Here is a 22,037-nt window from a genome sequence, read left to right on the forward strand (position 1 = left end):
AACCGCGCGACCGCTACAGTCGCAGGTTCGAATCCTGCCTCGGGCATGGGTGTGTGTGATGTCCTTAGGTTAGTTAGGTTTAGGTAGTTCTAAGTTTTAGGGGACTGATGACCTCAGATGTTAAGTCCCATAGTGCTCAGAGCCGTTTGAACCATTTTGACTTATTTCACGACTACGAGAACAACCAGTAGCTGGCTAGCCGTTGACAAGTGAAAATGTGTAAGTGGTAGTCGTCGTATTTTGTATTGTACGAAAAATGATAGAAAAGGTGGAACAAAGTTATTGCATCTAATTTTATTTTAAGCTTGGTATTCTCAAGTTGAAACAATCTGCAAGATTCGACAAGTGTTTGGGGACGAAACAATGGGTACCACACAGATAAAGGAGCGGTTCAACCGCTTCAAAGATGGCCGCTCATAAGTCAGGAGCAAAGCACGTTCAGGTAGGCACCCAACATCAACACCGAGCGAGGTGGCGCAGTAGTTAGCACACCGGACTCTCATTCGGGAGGACGACGGTTCAATCCCACGTCCGGCCATCCTGATTTAGGTTTTCCGTGATTTCCCTAAATCGCTCCAGGCAAATGCCGGGATGGTTCCTTTGAAAGGGCACGGCCGACTTCCTTCCCCGTCCTTCCCAAATCCAATGAGACCGATGACCTCGCTGTTTGGTCTCTTCCCCCAAGCCAATCCAATCCAATCCAACATCCGCAAATGAGGTTGTTATTGATCACGTAAGGACCATGGTGATGGAGGAGGGACGAATCACGATCGGAGCACTTCCAGACGAGGTTAAAATTAGTATTGAATTCATTCATTCCATTTTAACGAAACATTTGGACCTTCGGAGGATCTCAACAAAATTTGTGCCAATGTTGCTAATAACTGAGTAGCTTGTGCCCATCTGTATCGCATTGCATGGTGTCGTGGTTGCAAAGATGGACCTCACCATGGACGCCGGGAATGAAGTTGCGCATCATGCAGCCTTCTGAGCACAGTTTGAGTCGTAACACGACGTCATGTGGCTGCACGAAAAGCGTTATTCAACATGGTGGCGTTTCTGTCGGGGTTCTTCCGAGACATAATCCACAGGTAGCGGTCATTCACTGTAGTAGTAGCCCTTGGGCGGACTGAGCGAGGCATGTTATCGACAGTTCCTGTCTCTCTGCATCTCCTCCACGTCCAAACAAGATCGAGGTGGTTAACTTCGAGACGCCTGCACACTTCCCTTGTTGAGAGCCCTTCCTGGCACACAGTAACAATGCTGACGCGATCGAACTGCGCGATTCACCGTCTAGGCATGGTTGAACTACAGACAACATGAGTCGTGTACCTCCTTTCTGGTGGCATGACTGGAACCGATCGGCTGTCGGACCCTTCCGTCTAATAGGTGCTGCTCATGCATGTTTGTTTACATCTTTTGGGCGGGTTTAGTGACATCTCTGAACAGTCAAAGGGACTGTCTCTGTGATACAATATCCACAGTCAACGTCTCGCTTCAGGAGTTCGGGGAACCGGGGTATTCAAAACTTCTTTTGATGTGTGTATATGGAGTATTGCAGACTTCAGTATTCCACAAGACACGAAGGTAAGTAAACCATTTTAACTCATTTGTGTGACTTTGTTGCTAATTCGTTGGAGTGTTGTAGAATCTTCGTTCTCCTATCCTGTAACCTGACCCTGGGGGATAGCTGAGTAATAGTGGTAAGGAGAAATTGTCTTCGCGGTGTACTGCACCAGAAACCGTTTGTCGAACTCACAAACTCGCTCTACCGTAACAACAGTGGCAACTCAGCTTCCCCAGCAGGAACGACGAGGCCATTACAAAACTAATTGCTAGATGTATCGATAATAGAATCGTCAATATACCGCAACATTAAAAGTTAAAAAAGGGCCATCTACACGATGCGAATAAGACTTGTGCATCCGTCAGCACAGGTGAAATATCGTATTCTGATCTTTATTTAGATCTTAAACGTAGATATCCGGCCAAAAACGTATGTGTAAAAAGCCATTCGTATTTTCTTATTTTCTGGCTAACTCATTAGCTCACAAGCCCTTGTCTCCAATTGGTTGCTACCAATGACAGAAACGCAGGCCTTGCCAACATTTGCCGTGAAGAAGAACAGCACGTGGACGGGCCATAGCGCCGCAGGCACTGAACCGCATACGGCGAGAAAAGTTCCATGACAGCTTGAAACGTTACAGTAGTTTCCGCTCTATAAGCAGCAGGTTTCGCTGCTCGCTCGCACCGGGAAATAGGAACAGAGGCGGCTCCACAGCCAATTTTATTACACGACGCGGCCGGCCGCGGGCGCAACAGAACCCATGTGGACGGGTGGAAAGAAATGTGTCAGGCTTCATAATACGTATTTATATGTGTCCCTGTATTATGCATTTCTTGTACGTGGATGTGAATCTGCACATGAACTTTCCTAATCCTCCTCACACCTTTCCGTAAAGCGTGGCCAAATCTTTGTTGGGAAGTAGTTCTGTAGTATAGTAGTGCCAACCTTACTCCTGGCTAGGGGATCAGAGAGACAGAACAGGCAGGTAAAAGTCAAAGACTTTCCAGTGTCACAAGATTTGGGGTGGAGAGGTTGGTCACGGCCAAGTGGTTCGACCACCCCCTCCACCGGGGCCCAGGAAAACCTCCGGGTGCCCGCCATATTCTAGGGAGTGTTTCAGAAGACGGGTAAGGGAGCAGACGTGCCCTCAGTGCGTCTGTCTCAATGTTCACGCATGGAAGAGAGGTATTTGAATATTTGTACTAATTCTTTTATTTCCAGCTTCGGATTGTGTAAGGAAATGAATGTGCTCGTTTAATTTCGGAAATTTGACCCCCCGTGTTAAAGTAAACGGCTCAAAAACGGCTCTGAGCACTATGGGACTTAACATCTATGGTCATCAGTCCCCTAGAACTTAGAACTACTTAAATCTAACTAACCTAAGGACATCACACAACACCCAGCCATCACGAGGCTGAGAAAATCCCTGACCCCGCCGGGAATCGAACCCGGGAACCCGGGCATGGGAAGCGAGAACGCTACCGCACGACCACGAGATGCGGGCTGTGTTAAAGTAGCTGGTCCCCAGTTTGCCCGTTATCCTCCTCACATGGGGAATGTCCTATGTAAAATATTGGGAGGCTTTGGTGGTATATATTTGGCCAACGCAATTCCGTCTTACCCGTAGAAATGTGCGTGCAGATTAGTATATAATACACCCGAGAAATAAGTTGTAAAATTGTAATATCTGTAAACTGAAACAATTGCTGCTATCGCTGTGAAGTCGAGTGATAATGTTTAAAATAAATAGGTAATCAACTGCCATCAATCTTTAACATACCTTAAAAATCAAAAAGAAGTCAACTTAAAGGAATTTATTTAAAATAAAAGCTATAGAATGCAGGGACCCACACATCAGCGTGTGAGCCCTCCAGCCCCTTGCCTAGAATCGTACAGAAAGGACACGCTCTCTAGGTAGCGCTCAGAAGCTCTTCTCCCCAGTTATCCGTTGTGCAATTTTGATTCAGGACTTGACATCAACTTTCATCTGGCGTCCCTAGGCAAGAAGGTACGACGGTTAACTTTCAAGCTAACAGCGGTGTTTTCAGCTGTCAATCGCGAAACGTAAACGACTGCCACAACACTTGAAACATACCCTTAGAAAAATTGAGAATGACTGTGCTGGTAAACCTCTTACGTTATTTGATTTTCAAACAGCTGAGCAAAACTGAACGTACTCAGACATTTGTCTTTTTACTTATTTTGATCAACAGTAAACTGACACACAATATTTTTAGCGCAACGCAGTCTGACTTTCAATAATCACTGCAAAAGAATGGCCCTGACTAACAATAACCTATACCTTTCGCGAATCACTTACCTCACAAAAATCTTCGTTACTCGAACTACTGCCATACAGTGAGCGCCAATACTGCGAACAAAATAAAAGATTCTAACTACTGAAGGCACTAACTACTGATAGGCATATAGTTAGCAAATGAAAGATTTTGATAGAGAACAACTCTGCCATCTCTCTCCCCACATCCACCACTGCTGGTGGCTCACCTACAACTGCGCAGCGCTATCCGTTATTCACATCAAACTGCCCAACACTACAATAGCAAATATTCCAGCAATGCAAACCAGCTACAGACTGGACACAGCACAGTCAGTGATTTTCTTACAGAGCGATATGTGGCGTTACCAACATAAAAACCTAAACAGCCTACTTACACACTGACCGAAAGCCATATCTGCGACAAAACTGAGACGTTGCCATAGAAACCCAAACAAAATAGCGTTACGTGACTGGTCGTGGCAGACGCGCGAAGATGTTGCGCCGAGTGCACCTTTATTTGAGAGGGATGTCCGCTAGGTGGGGTCAGCAGAGCGCGCGCTCACTTACCCGAAGAGCTCGTATCCGGGGTCGCAGGCGTAGGAGGCGGTGGTGCCCGGCGCCAGGCCTCCACTGCTGAGAACGACCCGCGCGTTCAGCGGCACCGCCGGGTGGCCGCAGCGAGGGCCGCCGTCGCCTGCAACAGCAACAACAACATCGCGTCAGCAGGTGTCGTCGACAGCGCGGGTTGTGGGAGGCGCTCCACTGGCCCACATAACAGGCAACTAGCTCATTCATTCTCTACGACAGTTCAGAAATACTGGATGAACGGTTTTGATGTGTAAGACTTAAGACTATAAGATTTAAGACACTTAAATAGATACAAGTGTCAGTAAGTCTTTTCTCAAAGTATTTGTTTGGAGTGTAGCCATGTACGGAAGTGAAACATGGACGATAAATAGTTTAGACAAGAAGAGAATAGAAGCTTTCGAAATGTGGTGCTACAGAAGAATGCTGAAGATTAGATGGGTAGATCACGTAACTAGGTACTGAACAGAAGTGGGGAGAAGAGGAATTTGTGACACAGATTGTCTAGAAGAAGGATCGGTTGGTAGGACACGTACTGAGGCATCAAGGGATCGCCAATTTAGTGTTGGAGGGAAGCGTGGAGGGTAGAGATCATAGAGGGAGACCAAGAGATGAATACACAAAGCAGATTCAGAAGTATACAGTTTACAATAGTTATTCGGAGATGAAGAGGCTTGCACAGGATAGAGTGGCATGGAGAGCTGCATCAAACCAGTCTCTGGACTGATGACCACAACAACAACATTAACCCCACTAAAGTAATATGCCGTTTACAAGACTGGGGTATCTGTATCTCATATCTGTGTAGTGCTAGAATGTAGCAAGATACCTTCGGAGCTTGGAGAAAAAAACTGGACCGTGGGGTGGATAGATAGCAGGTACTGAGCGATCGAATGGAGCGGCGTGTGTTTATAGTGCGTCTGTTTCACAAAAATCAGATCAAATCACCATCTTCTCTATTCCAAGGATGTCTGAAGTAACTGATTTCTTTTCTTATATATCACAGACATTGTTTTGAAACATTAGTAAACAGCTCAGTAATTCTGCTGATTTGTACATGATTTGTACATAGTGTGGCATATATGCCCCAGAATACTTCATAAAATGTGGAAAACATTGGTGTGTGATACGTGAACGCTATCTTCAAATGTTATATCGAAATCTTGTATGCGATATTTCACGATTTTCATTGTCAGGAGAGTGACTATGTTTTCGTACTGATTTTTTTACACTTTTTCCAGAACTGCCATCCTGAGCCGGCCGGAGAGGCCGTGCGGTTCTGGGCGCTACAGTCTGGAAACGAGCGACCGCTACGGTAGCAGGTTCGAATCCTGCCTCGGGCATGGATGTGTGTGATGTCCTTAGGTTAGTTAGGTTTAAGTAGTTCTAAGTTCTAGGTGACTGATGACCTCAGAAGTTAAGTCACATAGTGCTCAGAGCCATTTGAACCATTTTGCCATCCTGACGAAACAATGCTACAATTTAAAATTTACTTCCGAAAACCATAGATTCACACGAAAACATGGATATAGTTTGGTTTATCGGGAATATGTATCACACTTCATAGATTTAAAAATCGGTCAGCTAAAATTTTTCTTGGGAGTGAAAATACAGTATTCGTCGCAAAGGAAGACGGGTTCTGACCTTATTTTTCAAATATATGCTAAATGTATTTTAATCCTGAAAGAATTGATACCGAGTGAAGAACAATTCACGATATTAACCGTCGACCATGACCAGTAATATAATGGTAACGGCTATTGTGATGTCACATCTTGGTACCTATTTTGAATTCCATTTGTTTATAGCTCTGATGGTTGTAATATTTTTGTTAGTTTCTAGAGGAAATACGTTTTAATTTCTGCTGTGTATGAGATACAAAACGCCTTCTCTTTTGCTTTGGAGGTAATTATTATGCTTAGCAGGGCATCACTTTTCTTTCTTTGCCCCAAATCTGTTCTCTAATTCGTATTTTTTTTTATCGTTATCTCACCTTATACACATATATGGTGTCTCTCCTAAGAGTCGTTAGGCACATATTATATGGTGTTTCAGCAGATATTTGCAATTTCGTTTTTGTTTTTGCGTTGTGTAGCTGGAGTCAGCTCAGACGAATACTGCTTATCACGTCGCTCATGCAACGCACAGTGTCGACGGAATGCATCGCTTTTGTTTCTCGTTACAAACAAAATTATTTTTAAAGTGGAATGTCACATGCTCATTCGATAGAGCGGGCCAAGATTAGTCTATCCCGATATTCGCTTTATCTGTATGTATTAAAAGGGACAAGAAGACACGAAGAGTAATCTGTTCTCCGGCAGCGACAGCACTGCCCTGACCCGCGATGACTGCTGCCGCCAAGCATGCAGAGCTGTTGCGTCGCTGCTGCACTGCTGTTTATTCTTCGTGGTTTACTGTCCCTCTTAAAACATATAGATAAAACGGATATCGGAATAGACTAATGTGGGAGCGCTCTGTCGAAAGGGCACGTAAAAGTCCGATTTATAAATAATTTTATTTATAATCGGAAATAAACCGACGCTCCCTGTTGACAATGGGCGTCGCGTGAAAGTCGTCACGAGCAATAACTGTTTGGGCTGAGTCCAGCTAAGCAGTGAAGAAACGCAGTTGCAAATATCTGCCGAAACTAGAAAAAAATGCGCCTGGCGACACTTATCCGTAACTGCGAATCATCGAATTTTTTCTTTTTCATGAAGTCTCACACAATACCAAAGCCTTAAGAACTGCTTCAGTCCCGACGTAGATTTCTGGGAAAGGTGCGCTCCACCTCTAGATTCCAAGAATAAGCACCGGAATATATAGGACGCAGTCAGGACACTCTTCGCAGCAGAAATCGAGAATGAAGATATCGACAAATAATTTCCTGTTACTGGTCGTATTTGTGCAGCGACTTAGCTGTGCTAAGCATATGAAATTAAGAAAGATTTCTGGCCGGCCGTAGTGACCGAGCGGTTCTAGGCGCTTCAGTCTGGAACGGCGCGACCGCTACGGTCGCAGGTTCGAATCCTGCCTCGGGCGTTGATGTGTATGATGTCCTTAGGTTAGTTAGGTTTAAGTAGTTCTGAGTTCTAGGGCACTGATGACCTCAGATGTTAAGTGCCATAGTGCTCAGAGCCATTTGAACCATTTGAGAGAATTCTCGAGACGTGTCCGTCTTAGCACAGTCAAGAGAATCTAGAAACTAACTGGGAATGGAAATGACAGTTCACTATACGAGAAACTTCTTTCTAAAATATGTTGATTAATAAATTTCCATCATAGTAAAACTGATTCTTGTTACTAGCGTGACATTTAGAAGATGAACCACAATAAAGAGGCACAAAAACACCACATTGAGTTACCTTTAATTCCATATGATGTTATGAAACATCTTATTTGTGATAAAAGACTTTTCTGGCTTCTGTAGCACACTTCCTGCGCCGGCCGGTGTGGCCGAGCGGTTCTAGGCGCTTCAGTCTGGAACCGCGCGACCACTACGGTCGCAGGTTCGAATCCTGCCTCGGGCAGTTAGTTAGGTTTGAGTAGTTCTAAGTTCTAGAGGACTGATGACCTCAGCAGTTAAGTCCCATAGTGCTCAGAGCCATTTGAACCATTTGAACACTTCCTGCAAGCTTCCCATCCGCAAAAGGGAAGGTCAGAGTGATTAAATTAATCGACGCTATCCGTTGTCTACTGGCGTTGTTCGGCAGTATTTACCACAGTGCTGCCCGGAGCACACTCTTTCGTAACAAGCCTCAAAATCGCAGTGTTGCTGCTAACCAGCGGCAGGTCCAAGGCCGCCGTAATAGCTGGCAGCAGGGTCTCCGACCACAGGCAGCCGGGCGCAGCAGGCGCTTTCGCCATCCACGCGCTGGTTCGGAAGGCAATACTGAGAGACCGGATTCTGGGGCTACAATCCACGGCACCCCCAACTGTACTAGTTAGCTGACATTACGATAGTGCTACGGAAATATGGAGGAGCGACTAACGTGCAGGTAGGCAACAAGGTAGATTTGCTGATCCAATGTACAGTGAACAAATTATTCAAAATTTACGAACTACTTGCTACTGTTTAAGTGTGCAGTGGAATCGTTTTAAAACTATATTCTCATATCGAGTCCTATCTGTTGCTGACAGTACGAAAATAAAACATCCCATAATAAGTGCGCAGCAAAGAGTTATCAGCATTGGATACGCTTTACCTCACGCAGTAGGTAAATGTGTAATTGGTGTACGAAGTGATATGTCGACAACACAGCTCCAAAATCGAGTAGTTCCTGTATTATCTCACCGTGTTTAACATTATACCCCCTTCCACAGTTCCTCTAAAGGCAAGTTATACGAAGGGCGGTTAATAATTAATGCAACACATGTATTTCCTGAAAGCACATTGGTGCTATTCAGGATTGCAGCACACCATATTATTCCCCACTCTTTCGTATAAAAAACTATTTTTCAACAATGCTACGACCTTACGCCACCTTACTGGGAGGACTTCTTTGCCCGCAAGGTACTACTCTACTGGTCGACGTCGGAATCAAAGTCTTGCTGCTCGATAATCTCCCCATTGTCTACGTACTGCTTTCCGTGGAGTGCATCCTTCACTGGGCCGAAAAGAAGGAAGTCGGAAGGGTCCAGCATTGTGCCGCTCGGGGTAGCCGCGCGGTCTTGGGCGCATTGTCACGGTTCGCGAGGCTCCCGCCGTCCTCCCTCGGGCATGGGTGTGTGTCTTGTCCTTACTTAGATTAAGTAGAGCGTAAGCTTAGGGACCGATGACCTCATCAGTTTGGTCGCATAAGACCTTACGACAAATTTCCAAATTTTTTCCAACATTGCAGGAGTTTTCTGCATGCGGCCGACCGGCAAGAGGGAGATCGGACAGGTTTGCGCGACCCTGTTGCGACGATGACAGACGCCTCGCCCAACGACTCTGAGTGCTTTTCTTCACTGCCAGGTCTCCGTAGACATTCTGTAAGCGCCTACGAATATCTCCAATGCTCCGATTTGCCGCCAAAAAAAAAAACTCAGAGAGAACTTTCTGCTTGGACCGCAGCCTAGTTAAAGACGCCATTTTGAAGGCTACAATAGTTCCGCCACCTGCCGAAACTTCATGAAACTATAGGGACCGAAGCAGGAATATTCCACGATATCCCACAACAAATTCCGAATTTTTCGACTGAAACTGGCTGTGTGAAAATGTGTTACATTACTTATTAAACGCCCCTCGTATGATCATTTGACGTAGAGATGAGACACAGATGCCGTTTTCGAGTACCGGGGTTTCCATTCCCCTTCATCACGTCGATTTAGGTTTTCCGTGGTTCGCTCTGAATGTAAGGCTGGCTCTTTCAATAGTGCCACTATCGATTTGCTCTTCGTCCAATTGCTCTTGTGCTCGCACTCCAGTGACCATGATTTAGATGTGACGTTAAGCAACAACCTTCCCTCCTCCCATGAGTCACACAAGCATACCATTGGCCTGTATACGGTCGTGTATGCTTTTAGGAAAGTTTTACTTAAAGGACGTACGACGAGACTAATTTGCTCATTCTGCCCTTAAAATATGGAGTGACTTTCAGGTACTACGTTCAACAGTCAGATATTTACTCGTGAAATGTAAATTCCAAAGGTTACTTTATTACAAAATAAAGACATTGATCTAAAGATACTGTCGATAAAATCAGTTTGTGATGATACGAAACTGGAATATTTTTCAAATAAAAGAAAGAAAAAGAAGCTTTGCGCAAGCTTTGTCAAAATGACAATGCAATTTAATTAAACAAAACTCTGGCAATACAGACGTTACAATACATATACACCTCTTTGAATCAGTTCAGAATCAGACAATTGCAAGCAATTAGAGGGATACATGAGTAATATAAGACAAATGATTACCACAGGGGCCATTAAAAAAACCGACACCTTCTTAACTGATCATATGAAATTTTGGCGTTGGTGAAATTATGTTTTTAAAATAATCCACCACATCAAATTTTAAAGCTGTCCGAAAACAGTCAGTGGTGGAATAGCTCTTTAAATAATTAACCACACAAAATTTTAAAAATAGGCAAACACATTAAATGATGAAATTAGTCCTTTGAAATAAACAGTGACACGTTTTTTAAAGCTGAGATCTATTTAATGACGGAACTAGTCACACCCCTAAAAATCTATTTAAACATGCAAAACAGAAAAAAGTGGTATTAATCCTAACAGCTCCACCGCATTCTCGGCCTTTAACAAGAACATTTACATAAGAAAACCGCCCTGGCGGCAGTTTCTCGTATAAGAAATGTTGACTGTTCTCGGCCAGTACTTGTTGAGAGTGTGCTACAGGTGCTTTGTCAACAATTTGGAATCAGCTGTTTCATTTTTAAGCAACGCTTCCCTGTAAAAAGTTGCCCTCTAGCCAGGAATTTGAATAAACAGAGAGCGAATGAAATCTAATGAGCAGAACAGATCAAGTTTTAAATCAACCAATCGTCTTTGGAATTAGATAAAGTGCTAGTTGACACCCAAGTAGATAAAACTGAATCGACTGCAAAAGCATTTGTCTTGTTTCAGAGTTCATTTGCTGTAGACTGGAGTTTTCATGGTGTGCAGACATGATCCTCTACAGATACCTTCACGACTGGAACATCGTCCGCAATCAGCACTAGTGATATACTGAAGTTTGGTTACTTTCCATTATTCCTCACATGGCATATTATTCCGGGGCTACCTAGTTCGGGCAAGAATAATGTTTTTTTTTCTTTTTTTTTTTTTTTAAACCGAACAGCGTACTATTCGGGCTGCATGCGGCGTTAATCCACAGTCGTTCAATTGACTCCAAAATTTTCAATTCCATGTCAGAAGATTCCTCCCCCATGAGCCGTGGATCTTACCGTGGAGGTGGGGAGGGAGGAGGGAGAGGGTGACTTGCGTGACTCAGTGATGCAGAGAGGCGTATGATGGGTGCAACCATAACGAAGGGGTATTTGTGGTGCCTGAAGAGAGGCAGCAGCCTTTTCAGTAATTGCGCGGATAACAGTGTGGATGATTGATGTGGCCTTGTGACATCAGCCAACAGGGCCCTGCTGTGCTGATTCTGCGAACTTCTGAAATCGAGGGGAAACTACCAGTCGTGATTTTTCCCTGAGGCATGAGGCTCTAGTGTGTGGTTAAACGCTAACAGAAACCTCTTGGACAAAACATTCCGAAGATAAAACATTTCCGCATAAGGATCTCCGGGCGGGGACTCGTCAGGAGGGTGTAGTCATTAGGAGTAACAAAAATGTTTTTTTACGAGTTGGAGCGTAGAATGTTAGATCCTTTAATCGGGCAGGTATGTTACATGTTTTAAAAAAGGAAATGGGTTGTTTGAGGTTAGATGCAGTGGGGATAATCGAAGTCCGGCGGCAAGAAAAATGGTTCAAATGCCTCTGAGCACTATGGGACTTAACTTCTCAGGTTATAAGTCCCCTAGAACTTAGAACTACTTAAACCTAACTAACCTAAAGACATCACACACATCCATGCCCGAGGCAGGATTCGAACCTGCGACTGTAGCGGTCGCGCGGTTCCAGACTGTAGCGTCTAGAACCGCTCGGCCACCCCGTCGGCCCGGTGGCAAGAGGAAGAGCACTTCCGGTTAGGCGAATAAAGGGTTATAAATAAAGAATCAATAGGGGTAATGCAGGAGTAGGTCTAATAATGACTAAGAAAACAGAAATGTGGGTAAGCTACTATGAACAGCGTAGTGAACGAATTATCCTAGCCAAGATGGACACGAAGCCAAGCCTCACCACAGTAGTACAAATTTGTATGCCTGTTAGCTTCTCAAGTGGTGAAGAGATGTAAGAAATGTACGATGAGATAAGAGAAATTATTCGCCGGCCGGTGTGGCCGAGCGGTTGTAGGAGCTTCAGTCTGGAACCGCGCGACCGCTACGGTCGCAGGTTCGAATCCTGCCTCGGGCATGGATGCGTGTGATGTCCTTAGGTTAGTTAGGTTTAAGTAGTTCTAAATTCTAGGGGACTGGTGACCTCAGATGTTAAGTTCCATAGTGCTCAGAGCCATTTGAACAAGAAATTATTCGGATGGACTTAATTGTGATGGGGGACTGAAATTCGACAGTAGGAAAAGGAAGAGAAGTAAAAATAGTAGGTGAATATGGACTGGGGGAAAGGAATAAATGAAAAAAATGGTTCAAATGGCTCTAAGCACTATAGGACTTAACATCTGAGGTCATCAGTCCCCTAGACTTAGAACTACTTAAACCTAACTAACCTAAGGACATCACACGCATCCATGCCCGAGGCAGGATTCGACCTGCGACCGTAGCAGCAACGCGGTTCCGGACTGAAGCGTCAAGAACCGCTCGGCCACAGCAGCCGGTGAATACATGAAGAGGCCGCCTTTATAATTTTGCTCAGAGCATAATTTAATCATCGCTGACACTTGGTTTAAGAATAATTGAAGGAGTTTGTGTACGTGGAAGAGACCTAGAGGCACCGGAAGGTTTGCGATTGATTATGTGACGGTTTGGCAGAGGTTTTGTAACCAGATTTGCACTGTAAGACTTATCTAAATGCAGATGTGGACCCTGAAGACAATTTGTTGGTTATGAACTGTAAATTAAAACTGAATAAATTACAAAAAGATAGGAAATTAAGGAGCTGGCACCTGGATAAGTTGGAAGAACCAGAGGCTGTTGAGAGTTTCAAAGGGACCATTAGGCAACAACTGACTGAAACAAGGGTAAGTAGAAGACGGATGGGTAGCTTTGAGAGACGAAATAGGGAAGGCAGCAAAGGATCAAGAAGATACAAAGACAATGATATCACAGGAGTTATTGAATTTAATAGATGAAAGCAGAAAACATAAAAATGCAACAAATGAAGCAGGCGAAAGGGAATACAAACGGCTGAAAATGAAACTGATGGGTAGAGCTAAAAGGCTAAGCAGGAATGGCTAGAGGACAAATGTAACAGAAGGATGTATCACTAGTGGAAATACACATACAGCCTCTAGGAAAATCAGCGAAGCATTCGCAGAAAACTGAAGCAGCTGTATGGATATCAAGAGCTGAGGTGGAAAATCAGAAGTGAGGAAGAAGGCAAAGCTGAAAGATTGAAGGAGTATATGGATGGCCTATATAAAGGAAATGAGCTTGAGGCAACGTTATAGAAATGGAAGAGGACTTGGGTGAAGATAAGCCGGGAGATACGACACTACGAGAAAAATTTTACAGAGCACTGAAAGACCTAAGCCGAAACATGACCTCTGTTGTAGATAACATTCCTCAGAACTACTGTTGTCCGTGGGAGAGGCAGCCGTGACAAAACCATTCCATCTGGTATGCAAGATGCATGAGACAGGCTAAATACCGTCTGACTTCAAGAAAAATTTAATAATTTCAGTTCCAAAGAAAGCAGGTACTGAGAGGTATGAGTCGATAACTATACGGTTGCATAATACTAACAAGAATTTTTCACAGAAGAATGGATGAATTGGTAGAAACCGGATTCCGGAGAAACGTAGGAACAAACGAGGAAATATTGACCCACGACTTATCTTGAAACCTTTGTTAAAGAAAGGCTAACTGCCATTTATCATTTGTAGACTTAGAGAAAACTTTTGACAATGTTGACTGGAACACACTCTTCGAAATTTTGAAAGTAGCAGGGGTAAACAACAGGGAGCGAAAGGCTATTTACAACTTGTATAGAAACCAAACAGCAGTTATAAGAGGTGAGGGGCGTTAAGGGGAAGCAGTAATTGAGAAGGGAGTGAGACAGGGTTGTAGCCTATCCCCGATGTTATTCAGTATGTGCACTGAGCAAGCAGTAAAGGAAACCAAAGAAAAAATTGTAGAAAGAATTAAAGTTCATGGAGAGGAAATAGAACTTTGAAGTTTGCCAATGACGATGTAGTTCATTCAGAAACAGCAAAGGCCTTGGAAAAGCAGCTAGATGGAATGGACAATATCTTGAAAGGAGTGTATAAGATGAACATCAACAAAACAAAACAAGGGTAATGGAATGTAGTCGAATTAAATCAGGAGATGCTGAGGGAATTACTTTAGAAAATAAGACACTAATTGTTATTTGAGCAGTAAAATAAGTGACGATGGCCGAAGCAGAGAGATATAAAATGGAAAGAAAAGCGTTTCTGAAGAAGAGAAATTTGTTAACATCGAATAAAGATGTAAGTGATAGGCAGGCTTTCCTAAAAGTATTTATGTGGAGTATAGCCTTGTATGGAAGTGAAACGTGGTCGACAAACAGTTCGTACAAGAATAGAATAGAAGCTTTTGAAATGTGGTGCTACGGAAGGATTGGATGGGTAGATCATGTAACTATGAGGAGTTACTCAACAGAATTGGAGATAAAAGAAATTTGTAACACAACTTGACTAAAGGAAGGGATAGGTTGATAGGACGCTTTCTGAGAGATCAAGAGACCACCAGTTTAGTATTAGAGGGAAGCTTGGGTGGTACAAATTGTAGAGGGATGCCAAGAGATGAAAATGGTAGACAGCTTGAAAAGGATACAGGTTGTATTAGTTATTCACAGATGAAGATGCTTTCACAGGATAGAGTAGCATCTAGCTTGTCTTCGGGCTGACGACCACAACATCAACAAAGTCAAAAGGCTACATATAACAATATTGTGCCAGTAAAACAGTTTCAGGATGCGGCGGCGCGGTTCTTTCCGTCCCTTTACGACAGACCTGCACTTACCTGTGAACATTGTCTCAGCAGATCAGTAGGAAAGCCGAGTGAAACCTACTGTACTTCGACGTGAACCAGGCTGCAATTTAAGTCACTAATCTACGTTTCGGGAGAAAATTTTCACACAAGTGAAAGGTTGGAAATTTTATCCTCAGTTAATATATTCAGAAACTTAGGTGAACAAGTATCACTGCCAAGCCCGTGCTAGTCTTAATACAGTCACCCACAATCTCTTTCACTCACGTTAGCAAGATTATGGTGTTGCATTTCCCGAAAACGTAATAGCTACAAAAATACCGATTGTTTTTGATTGAGAATGCTCGCCAAATATTAAGTCTGTCGGTACCAAATGCAGTCATAGTTTTTAGCCACCGACCTGCTCAATACACCACGCGGAATATATGTCTTTTTTCGTCACAAAATTCACTTAAAATTTCCGAAATTTCTACACGCCCATCGGAATAATTATGACGTCACTTTACCACAGTTTTGATGTGTGAAACACTGCTAGATTCGGCAACTTATCGTTTCCATCGGAACTACTACAACACACGTCCGAACTGTTTCATGGCTAGGCTTCGACTCTTCTCTAGAATACTCTAAGTCTTCTCTACCAGTAGAGAAAGGCGCGCAAAGAATATTGCTTTACCATTGGTCAGTTCACTCCACAACCAATAGCAAAACAACATTCTCCCGCGTCAATCCGCGCTTTTCATCAATAACAAATCGCAAAATAGTAAACCTGATGACTGAACTTTTTACCGTCGTAATTATCTAATATGCTGAAGTTTTGCTTATGCATAAAGTTATTTACTACCTGAATTAACTTTCCCTTTACCATAAACTTACTTTACAAAACTATTCTACAAAAATCCCCCTTGTCCATATCCATACTTCTTCGAAATGTTCCCACACTGAATCCTGCTACATAACTCGTTAAACAATTATCTTCATATTAACCTAAAGCACACTCACGCGTCATTCATAGTGCTAAAACATTTTACATACAAAAAAAGACATAATAACACTTTATAAAAATACTAGAATAGTTTATGAAAAACATTCTATTACTTTAGTGCACTCTAGTGGGCACAATCGAAACTAAAATCACAGTCCCCCTATCCAATATTGTCCTCTATCGGCTGATACATAAACTACGTGCGCGTTCAGTCTCGCGTCCCCATCTGTCACTATTCGGCTCTGAGACACATCTCCCACTTAACCGCCTCCAAGGCAGGATCGGTATACGGCGCTACGCAGCAAGGACTGCTGCCGGTGGGAAGGAAGGAGGGAAAGAGGGCTGGCGTTTAACGTCCCGGTGAAGGCGTACATATGCATTCGTCGTCAAGCCGTCTGCTTCTGAGTGAGAATACCGTTAGGGTGGGGATGCAGTTACCGCCGAGCAAAGCAGCTGTCCAGGCCCTGGAGGAAAGCAGAGAGGTGGCCAGCTGGTCAATGCCACAAAGGGAGAGGGAAAGAGAGGAGATATCGTGTTGGTGAAGGGAGCGGAGCGGTGCGGTGCCCGGCCAGCCGTGCGACTTCACAAAAACAGCTGGCGGGCGGCGGCTGGCACGCCCACAAACCAAGGCTGCGCTGGTGTTAACCGAGACGCGCCACACTGCCCCCCGCTAGCGATCCCTGCGTCTGTTGTTATGGGTCCAAGGTGGATTCATTGCTGTGTAGCTGGTTATTCCCTCTGATACGAGAGGAATGGCCGTTTTCATCGATTGGACTGATATTTTATACTGACGGAAAATCGCAAATACCAAGGAGTTGTCCTACATGAACTAAAGGTGGTAGGCGTGTTTCTACAGCTGAAAGATGATGTCTAATCAATATTTGCGGCTCTTCCATAAGAGTGGCGCTAGTAGCGCTACTATGAGGAGGCAAATCAGTTTTGTTTTAAATACACACTGTATCGGTCGTGAGCATTTGTTATCTTTGAGACTGGTCGTGGTGAGTTGATGTTAGTGAAGAAAGCCTTTGAGGTTCCAAAGACGGCATTATTGACACCTCGCTGAGTTTGGACGAGGTCATGTAATATGGCACGAGAAGGTGGATGTCTGTTCTGCGATATTGTAGAAAGACTTGGCATGAATAATGCATCTGTACATGATTGCTAACAGCGGTGGTCACGGGAATATGGCGGACGCAAGAAGACCGAGCTCCGGACGGCCACGTATCACTACCGAGGGGGAAGACCATCGTGTTCGGCGTATGGCTCTGGCGCATCGTATTACATCTGCAGCAGCAATTTGAGCAGCAGTTGGCACCACAGTGATACAACGAAATGTTACAAATCGGTTACTTCAAGGGCAGCTCCGAGCCAGACGCCCTGTCACGTGCATTCTACTGACTCCAAATCACCATCATTTGTGACAGTGTCGAGCAAGAGGCAATTGGAGGGCAGGGTGATGGTCTGTTCTGTTTTCTGATGAAAGCTGGCTTTGCCTCGGTGCCAGTGATGACCGTGTGTTGGGCAGAAGGAGGCCAGTTGAAGGCCTGTAACAAACCTGTCTGCGTGCTGGACACACTGGGCGTACACCTGGAATTATGGTCTGGGGTGTGATTTCCAATGACATCAGGAGCACTCTAGTGGTTATTCCATGCACACGGACTGCAAATGTGTACATCAGTCTGGTGATTCGACCTGTTGGGCTGCCATTCATGAACAGCATTCAGGGGGCGTTTTCCAAAAGGATAACACTCGCCTGCATACCGCTGCTGTGGCCCAGCATGCTCTACAGGATGTCGGCACGTTGCCTTGGAGTGCTCGATCACTAGACCTGTTTCCAGTCGAGCTCGTATCATCGGACGACAACTTCGGCGTCATGCACACATAGCATTAACCGCCCGCTATTGACTGACCAAGTGCAACAGGCATGGAACGCCATCCCACGAACTGACTTCCGGCACCTGTACAACACAAGGCATGCACGTTTGCATGCTTGCATTCAACATCCCGGTTGTTACACCGCTTATTAATGTGCCAACATTTCATACTTGCAGTGGATTATCTGTCGCTTAAATTAACCTGTGGTCTTGCAGTGTTAATCACTTAAATATGTTGTCTAGACAAATGTATTCCAGAAATTTCATTACTCTACATTAATTATTTTTTTTTTTTGGTGTTGCGATTTTTGTCCATTAGTGTACATCCCATGTAGTGCCACTGAGATTTTGTTGTGGTCTTCAGTCGGAAGACTTTCGATGCAACCCTCCAAGCTAGTTTGACGTGTGAAAGCCTCTTCATTTCCAATAAATTTGCAAAACATGCTTATTTTCGTCAGGCCTTGGTCACGCTCTGCAATTTTTAGCACCCTCCTCCAATCACCTCCCCCCCCCCCCCCTTCGCTCCGCCCCCCCCCCCCCCCACACACACACATCCCTGCACTACCAAATTGACTTTTCCTTTATGACTCTGTGTGTGTGTGTCCCATTTCCTTCTTCTGGCCAAGTTGCAGCAAAAATTTCTTTTATCCCTGATTCGATTCAGTACCACCTCGTTTGTGACTCAATCTACTGTATAATCATCAGCATAGTTCTGAAGCGTCACATTCCCATTATATTCTTGTCTGAATTGTTAATCGTCCACATTTCATATCCTCACAAGACTAAACTAGAGACAAATGTCCTTAGTAAACACTTCCTTTGACTGAAACTTGTATTTCATTTTAAAATTTTCTCTCTTTTCACACTGATTAACAAGTAGGTGATTTGTAAGTACTACCATTTAATGAGAAAACATTTTTTCCGGTTTTTCAAAAAAAAATTTCCAAGAATTAGGACTTAAAGATATCGTAGTGGTGACAAGCGTTTGGAAGAAGGTTTGCAGAAACGGTTTCAGCCTAGTTCTCGGCCTTTCCACTCTGGAAAAGCACTTGTGAAAAATGAGAGTATAGATATTTCAGTGCAGTCTCTATTTTCTCTTGTTTTCTTGCAATGGTCAGTTAGCCCTACGCAGATGGGAGTCATTAAAATATATTGGCATTCGGAGGAGAAAGTTGGGGATGGGAATTTCGTGAAAATATCTCGCCGTAATTAAAAATTTTATTGAATGCCACTCGAGCTCGCTGCCCTTCTGTGAACGTTTTCGATGTCCTGCGTGAGTTCTCTTCGGTAAGGTTAGTTAAGTAAGTTGCTGTCTCCAGGTAATCTAGTAAACAAGGGAAAATCCGATTAAAAGTGTAAAACAATTTTTTTATGTATGCAGATACAAAATTGTCTGAGAGATGTGACATGTGAGTGTTTCTAAAAGTCTAGATCTACCTCTGTTTCTAGCTACATTTACAGTGTAATTCTTTCTTCACCTATTCTCTCTAACACTTCTTAATTTCATACTTTGACAGTCTATTTAATTTCTTACACTCCTTTAAGACAATGTAAATTAATTCCTTCAGTTTCTATGTTCAGATTTTTCCTGTGGCAAATTTCATTGGAAAAAAAACTCCACGAGAAAATGTGTATCTGTAAATCTCATATTGGCAGAAGTTAAATAACTTTACGTAACGAAAAGATTAATAGAAAATCTCGAAAGATGCCAATGCCCGTAACGAGCGTTTGCTAAATAATATTACTGACATAAATATTTTCGAAAGACAGAAGGAACTGTCTGTACAATTGGGATATGAAAATCTGGGCTACTTACAGAGTGCATACAATAAACATAATTCCGAAAATATTCTCAGATTGAGGAAAATATAAAGAAAAATCCTTATAGCAAGATAGTAGACTGTACTAACAAAAAAATCTTGATGGTCATTGCCTAACCGTTTGGTCACCTCTCTCATTTAAAAATGGCTCTGAGCACTATGGGACTTAACTTCTAAGGTCATCAGTCCCCTAGAACTTAGAACTACTTAAACCTAACTAACCTAAGAACATGACACACATCCATGCCCGAGGCAGGATTCGAACCTGCGACCGTAGCGGTCGAGCGGTTCCAGACTGTAGCGCCTAGAACCTCTCGGCCACCCCGGCCGGCTCTCTCATTTACAAATGCCTTATAGCTGTGTCCTAGCTATCGCGATTCCTCTTGAGCAGCCTCTGAACTTGTTGGAGCTATTCATTCGCGATCCAGTGTGGGTGCTCCTTACTCCACCTTAACGGATCTCTTATCACGTAAACATGATTGGGACACGCTGAAAGAGATATTCAGAACACCTGTATGCATGATGGTCAGAAACGGACTGAAAAGCTTGTAAGGGTGTTCAGGGTGGGTTGTACTGAGAAATAACTGTCAAGAAAAAATCGGTACTTTTGCCGTTATCGAGTCAATTAGGATTGAAGTTGGCCAATTAGGTCGTTGCGCGTGCAAATTCAAGAGACCCGCCAGATACAATTAGTGTCAGTTGTTCTCGTAGTCTGGATGACAGCGCACGATACCGCTCAGTCTTTGGCTTGGGTTCGATCCATACAACTATCCCATGTCCAGTTTTTGTAGCACTCTCTTGTTCGCTTTTAGGAAATCAAACGAAGAACACGTTTCGCGACATCTTCACTGGAGGGCTGCTTTTCTTAGTGTCTGTGGTGCAACACGTGCACTGCTCAAGGTCCACAGTTGGATTCTTGACTGTGATTGGTTTCAACTAACGTAGAAGGAGGAACTGAATCATAACACACATTTTTCTTTCGCATTTGATTAATGATTACTATATAAAAAAAAGAAAATCCGAAGAACGTTGTCATGGAGGCGGAATAAGTCTTATGACATCGGAATTGAATAAGCAATGAATCGATGAAAGGACATAAATGATGGAAGACTTGGTAGTTTTGTTCGAGTTTTACGGATATGTGTGACGTATGGCTTATGACAGATTGTCACGCAGAATGATGCATTAGATTGAAAGTTGGGATAAAATCGACAAGGGGCGATGTGAAAGAAAATGTGATCGATGGCGCTGACAAAGAGATGAAGACATGGGTAAATGACGCAAGGTAAAGGGGGCGGGGTACCACGCAAAGTCGTGGCAAATCGCACGGACTGCAAGACTCCTACCTTTTTACATTCAGTACTTATACAGCAGCAGGCGATTAACTTTCAACTGTTTGCTGTACTTTGCTTTCTGCGATAGCGTGAACACGAGAACATTTAAAACAAAATATTGTCGTGGTATCTATGTTACGGTAATGGGAAAAAGCAGCGTAATGGTTACGGAAGTCAGAGTGAAAACATTAAACATATGACTGTTATACAAGTTCATTGTATCGGCCTTAAATATCCAAAATTAACATGGATTTTCCATCGTTAGCTCGATATATTTTTCCTGCTAATATTTTAAAAGAAATTTTAAAACACCTAGGCATATCGAATGCCGTATTTTTTTATATTCAGAACTGGATTTATCTTCGATGGTGAATAACGGTAATTGATAATAGTAACGGATATACTTTAGCGAAGTGCAAAAGGGCCGTTGCTGTTCACTATAATTCTGTATAAATGACCTGGATAGTCACATCTGCCACCTCTTTACTAAGTTCACCAAGAACGCCGAGATTGTACATGTGGAGGCCACCACTCTGATATCATTTGCGCTGGTTGGAAAGATTGGGATCTGAACCTCACAAGGCTATGTGGCATATGCGTAAATAGGATAAAAGGTTCATTAGCTGATAGGGAGGCACCTCCTAGACTCATATTCACTGGTAGGAAGTCGCTTACAACATTCTTATCTGACCGATACCTGAATTTTTTTCGTCCTTACCAAATTATACTTCCGGAAGAAGTAGAGAAATTCAGACAATAGCTATGCAGTTTGTCGCTGGTTTCATTAGTGAACGTGAATGTGGCAATAACATTTCCAACGAAATCCAATGGCAAGCACTACTAACAAGTTCAAGTGAAGATCTATTCTTAAAATTTTGAAAGCATAAGTTTCAAGACACACCAAGCA

The 22,037-nt window shown here is 43.5% G+C and overlaps 1 protein-coding gene across 1 annotated transcript in view; it reads right to left on the reverse strand.

Annotated features, from left to right (window-relative positions):
• The window catches only part of LOC126481143 (sushi, von Willebrand factor type A, EGF and pentraxin domain-containing protein 1), a 536,303-nt gene that overhangs the window by 231,261 nt on the left and 283,005 nt on the right, over positions 1-22,037 (reverse strand). The window contains exon 2 of the mRNA XM_050104701.1: positions 4,413-4,539. Coding sequence (XP_049960658.1) covers positions 4,413-4,539 — 127 coding nt within the window. The remainder of the gene's footprint in view (positions 1-4,412; positions 4,540-22,037) is intronic.

This window comes from Schistocerca serialis, chromosome 1, assembly GCF_023864345.2.
Source record: "Schistocerca serialis cubense isolate TAMUIC-IGC-003099 chromosome 1, iqSchSeri2.2, whole genome shotgun sequence".
Taxonomy (NCBI): Eukaryota; Metazoa; Arthropoda; class Insecta; order Orthoptera; family Acrididae; genus Schistocerca; species Schistocerca serialis.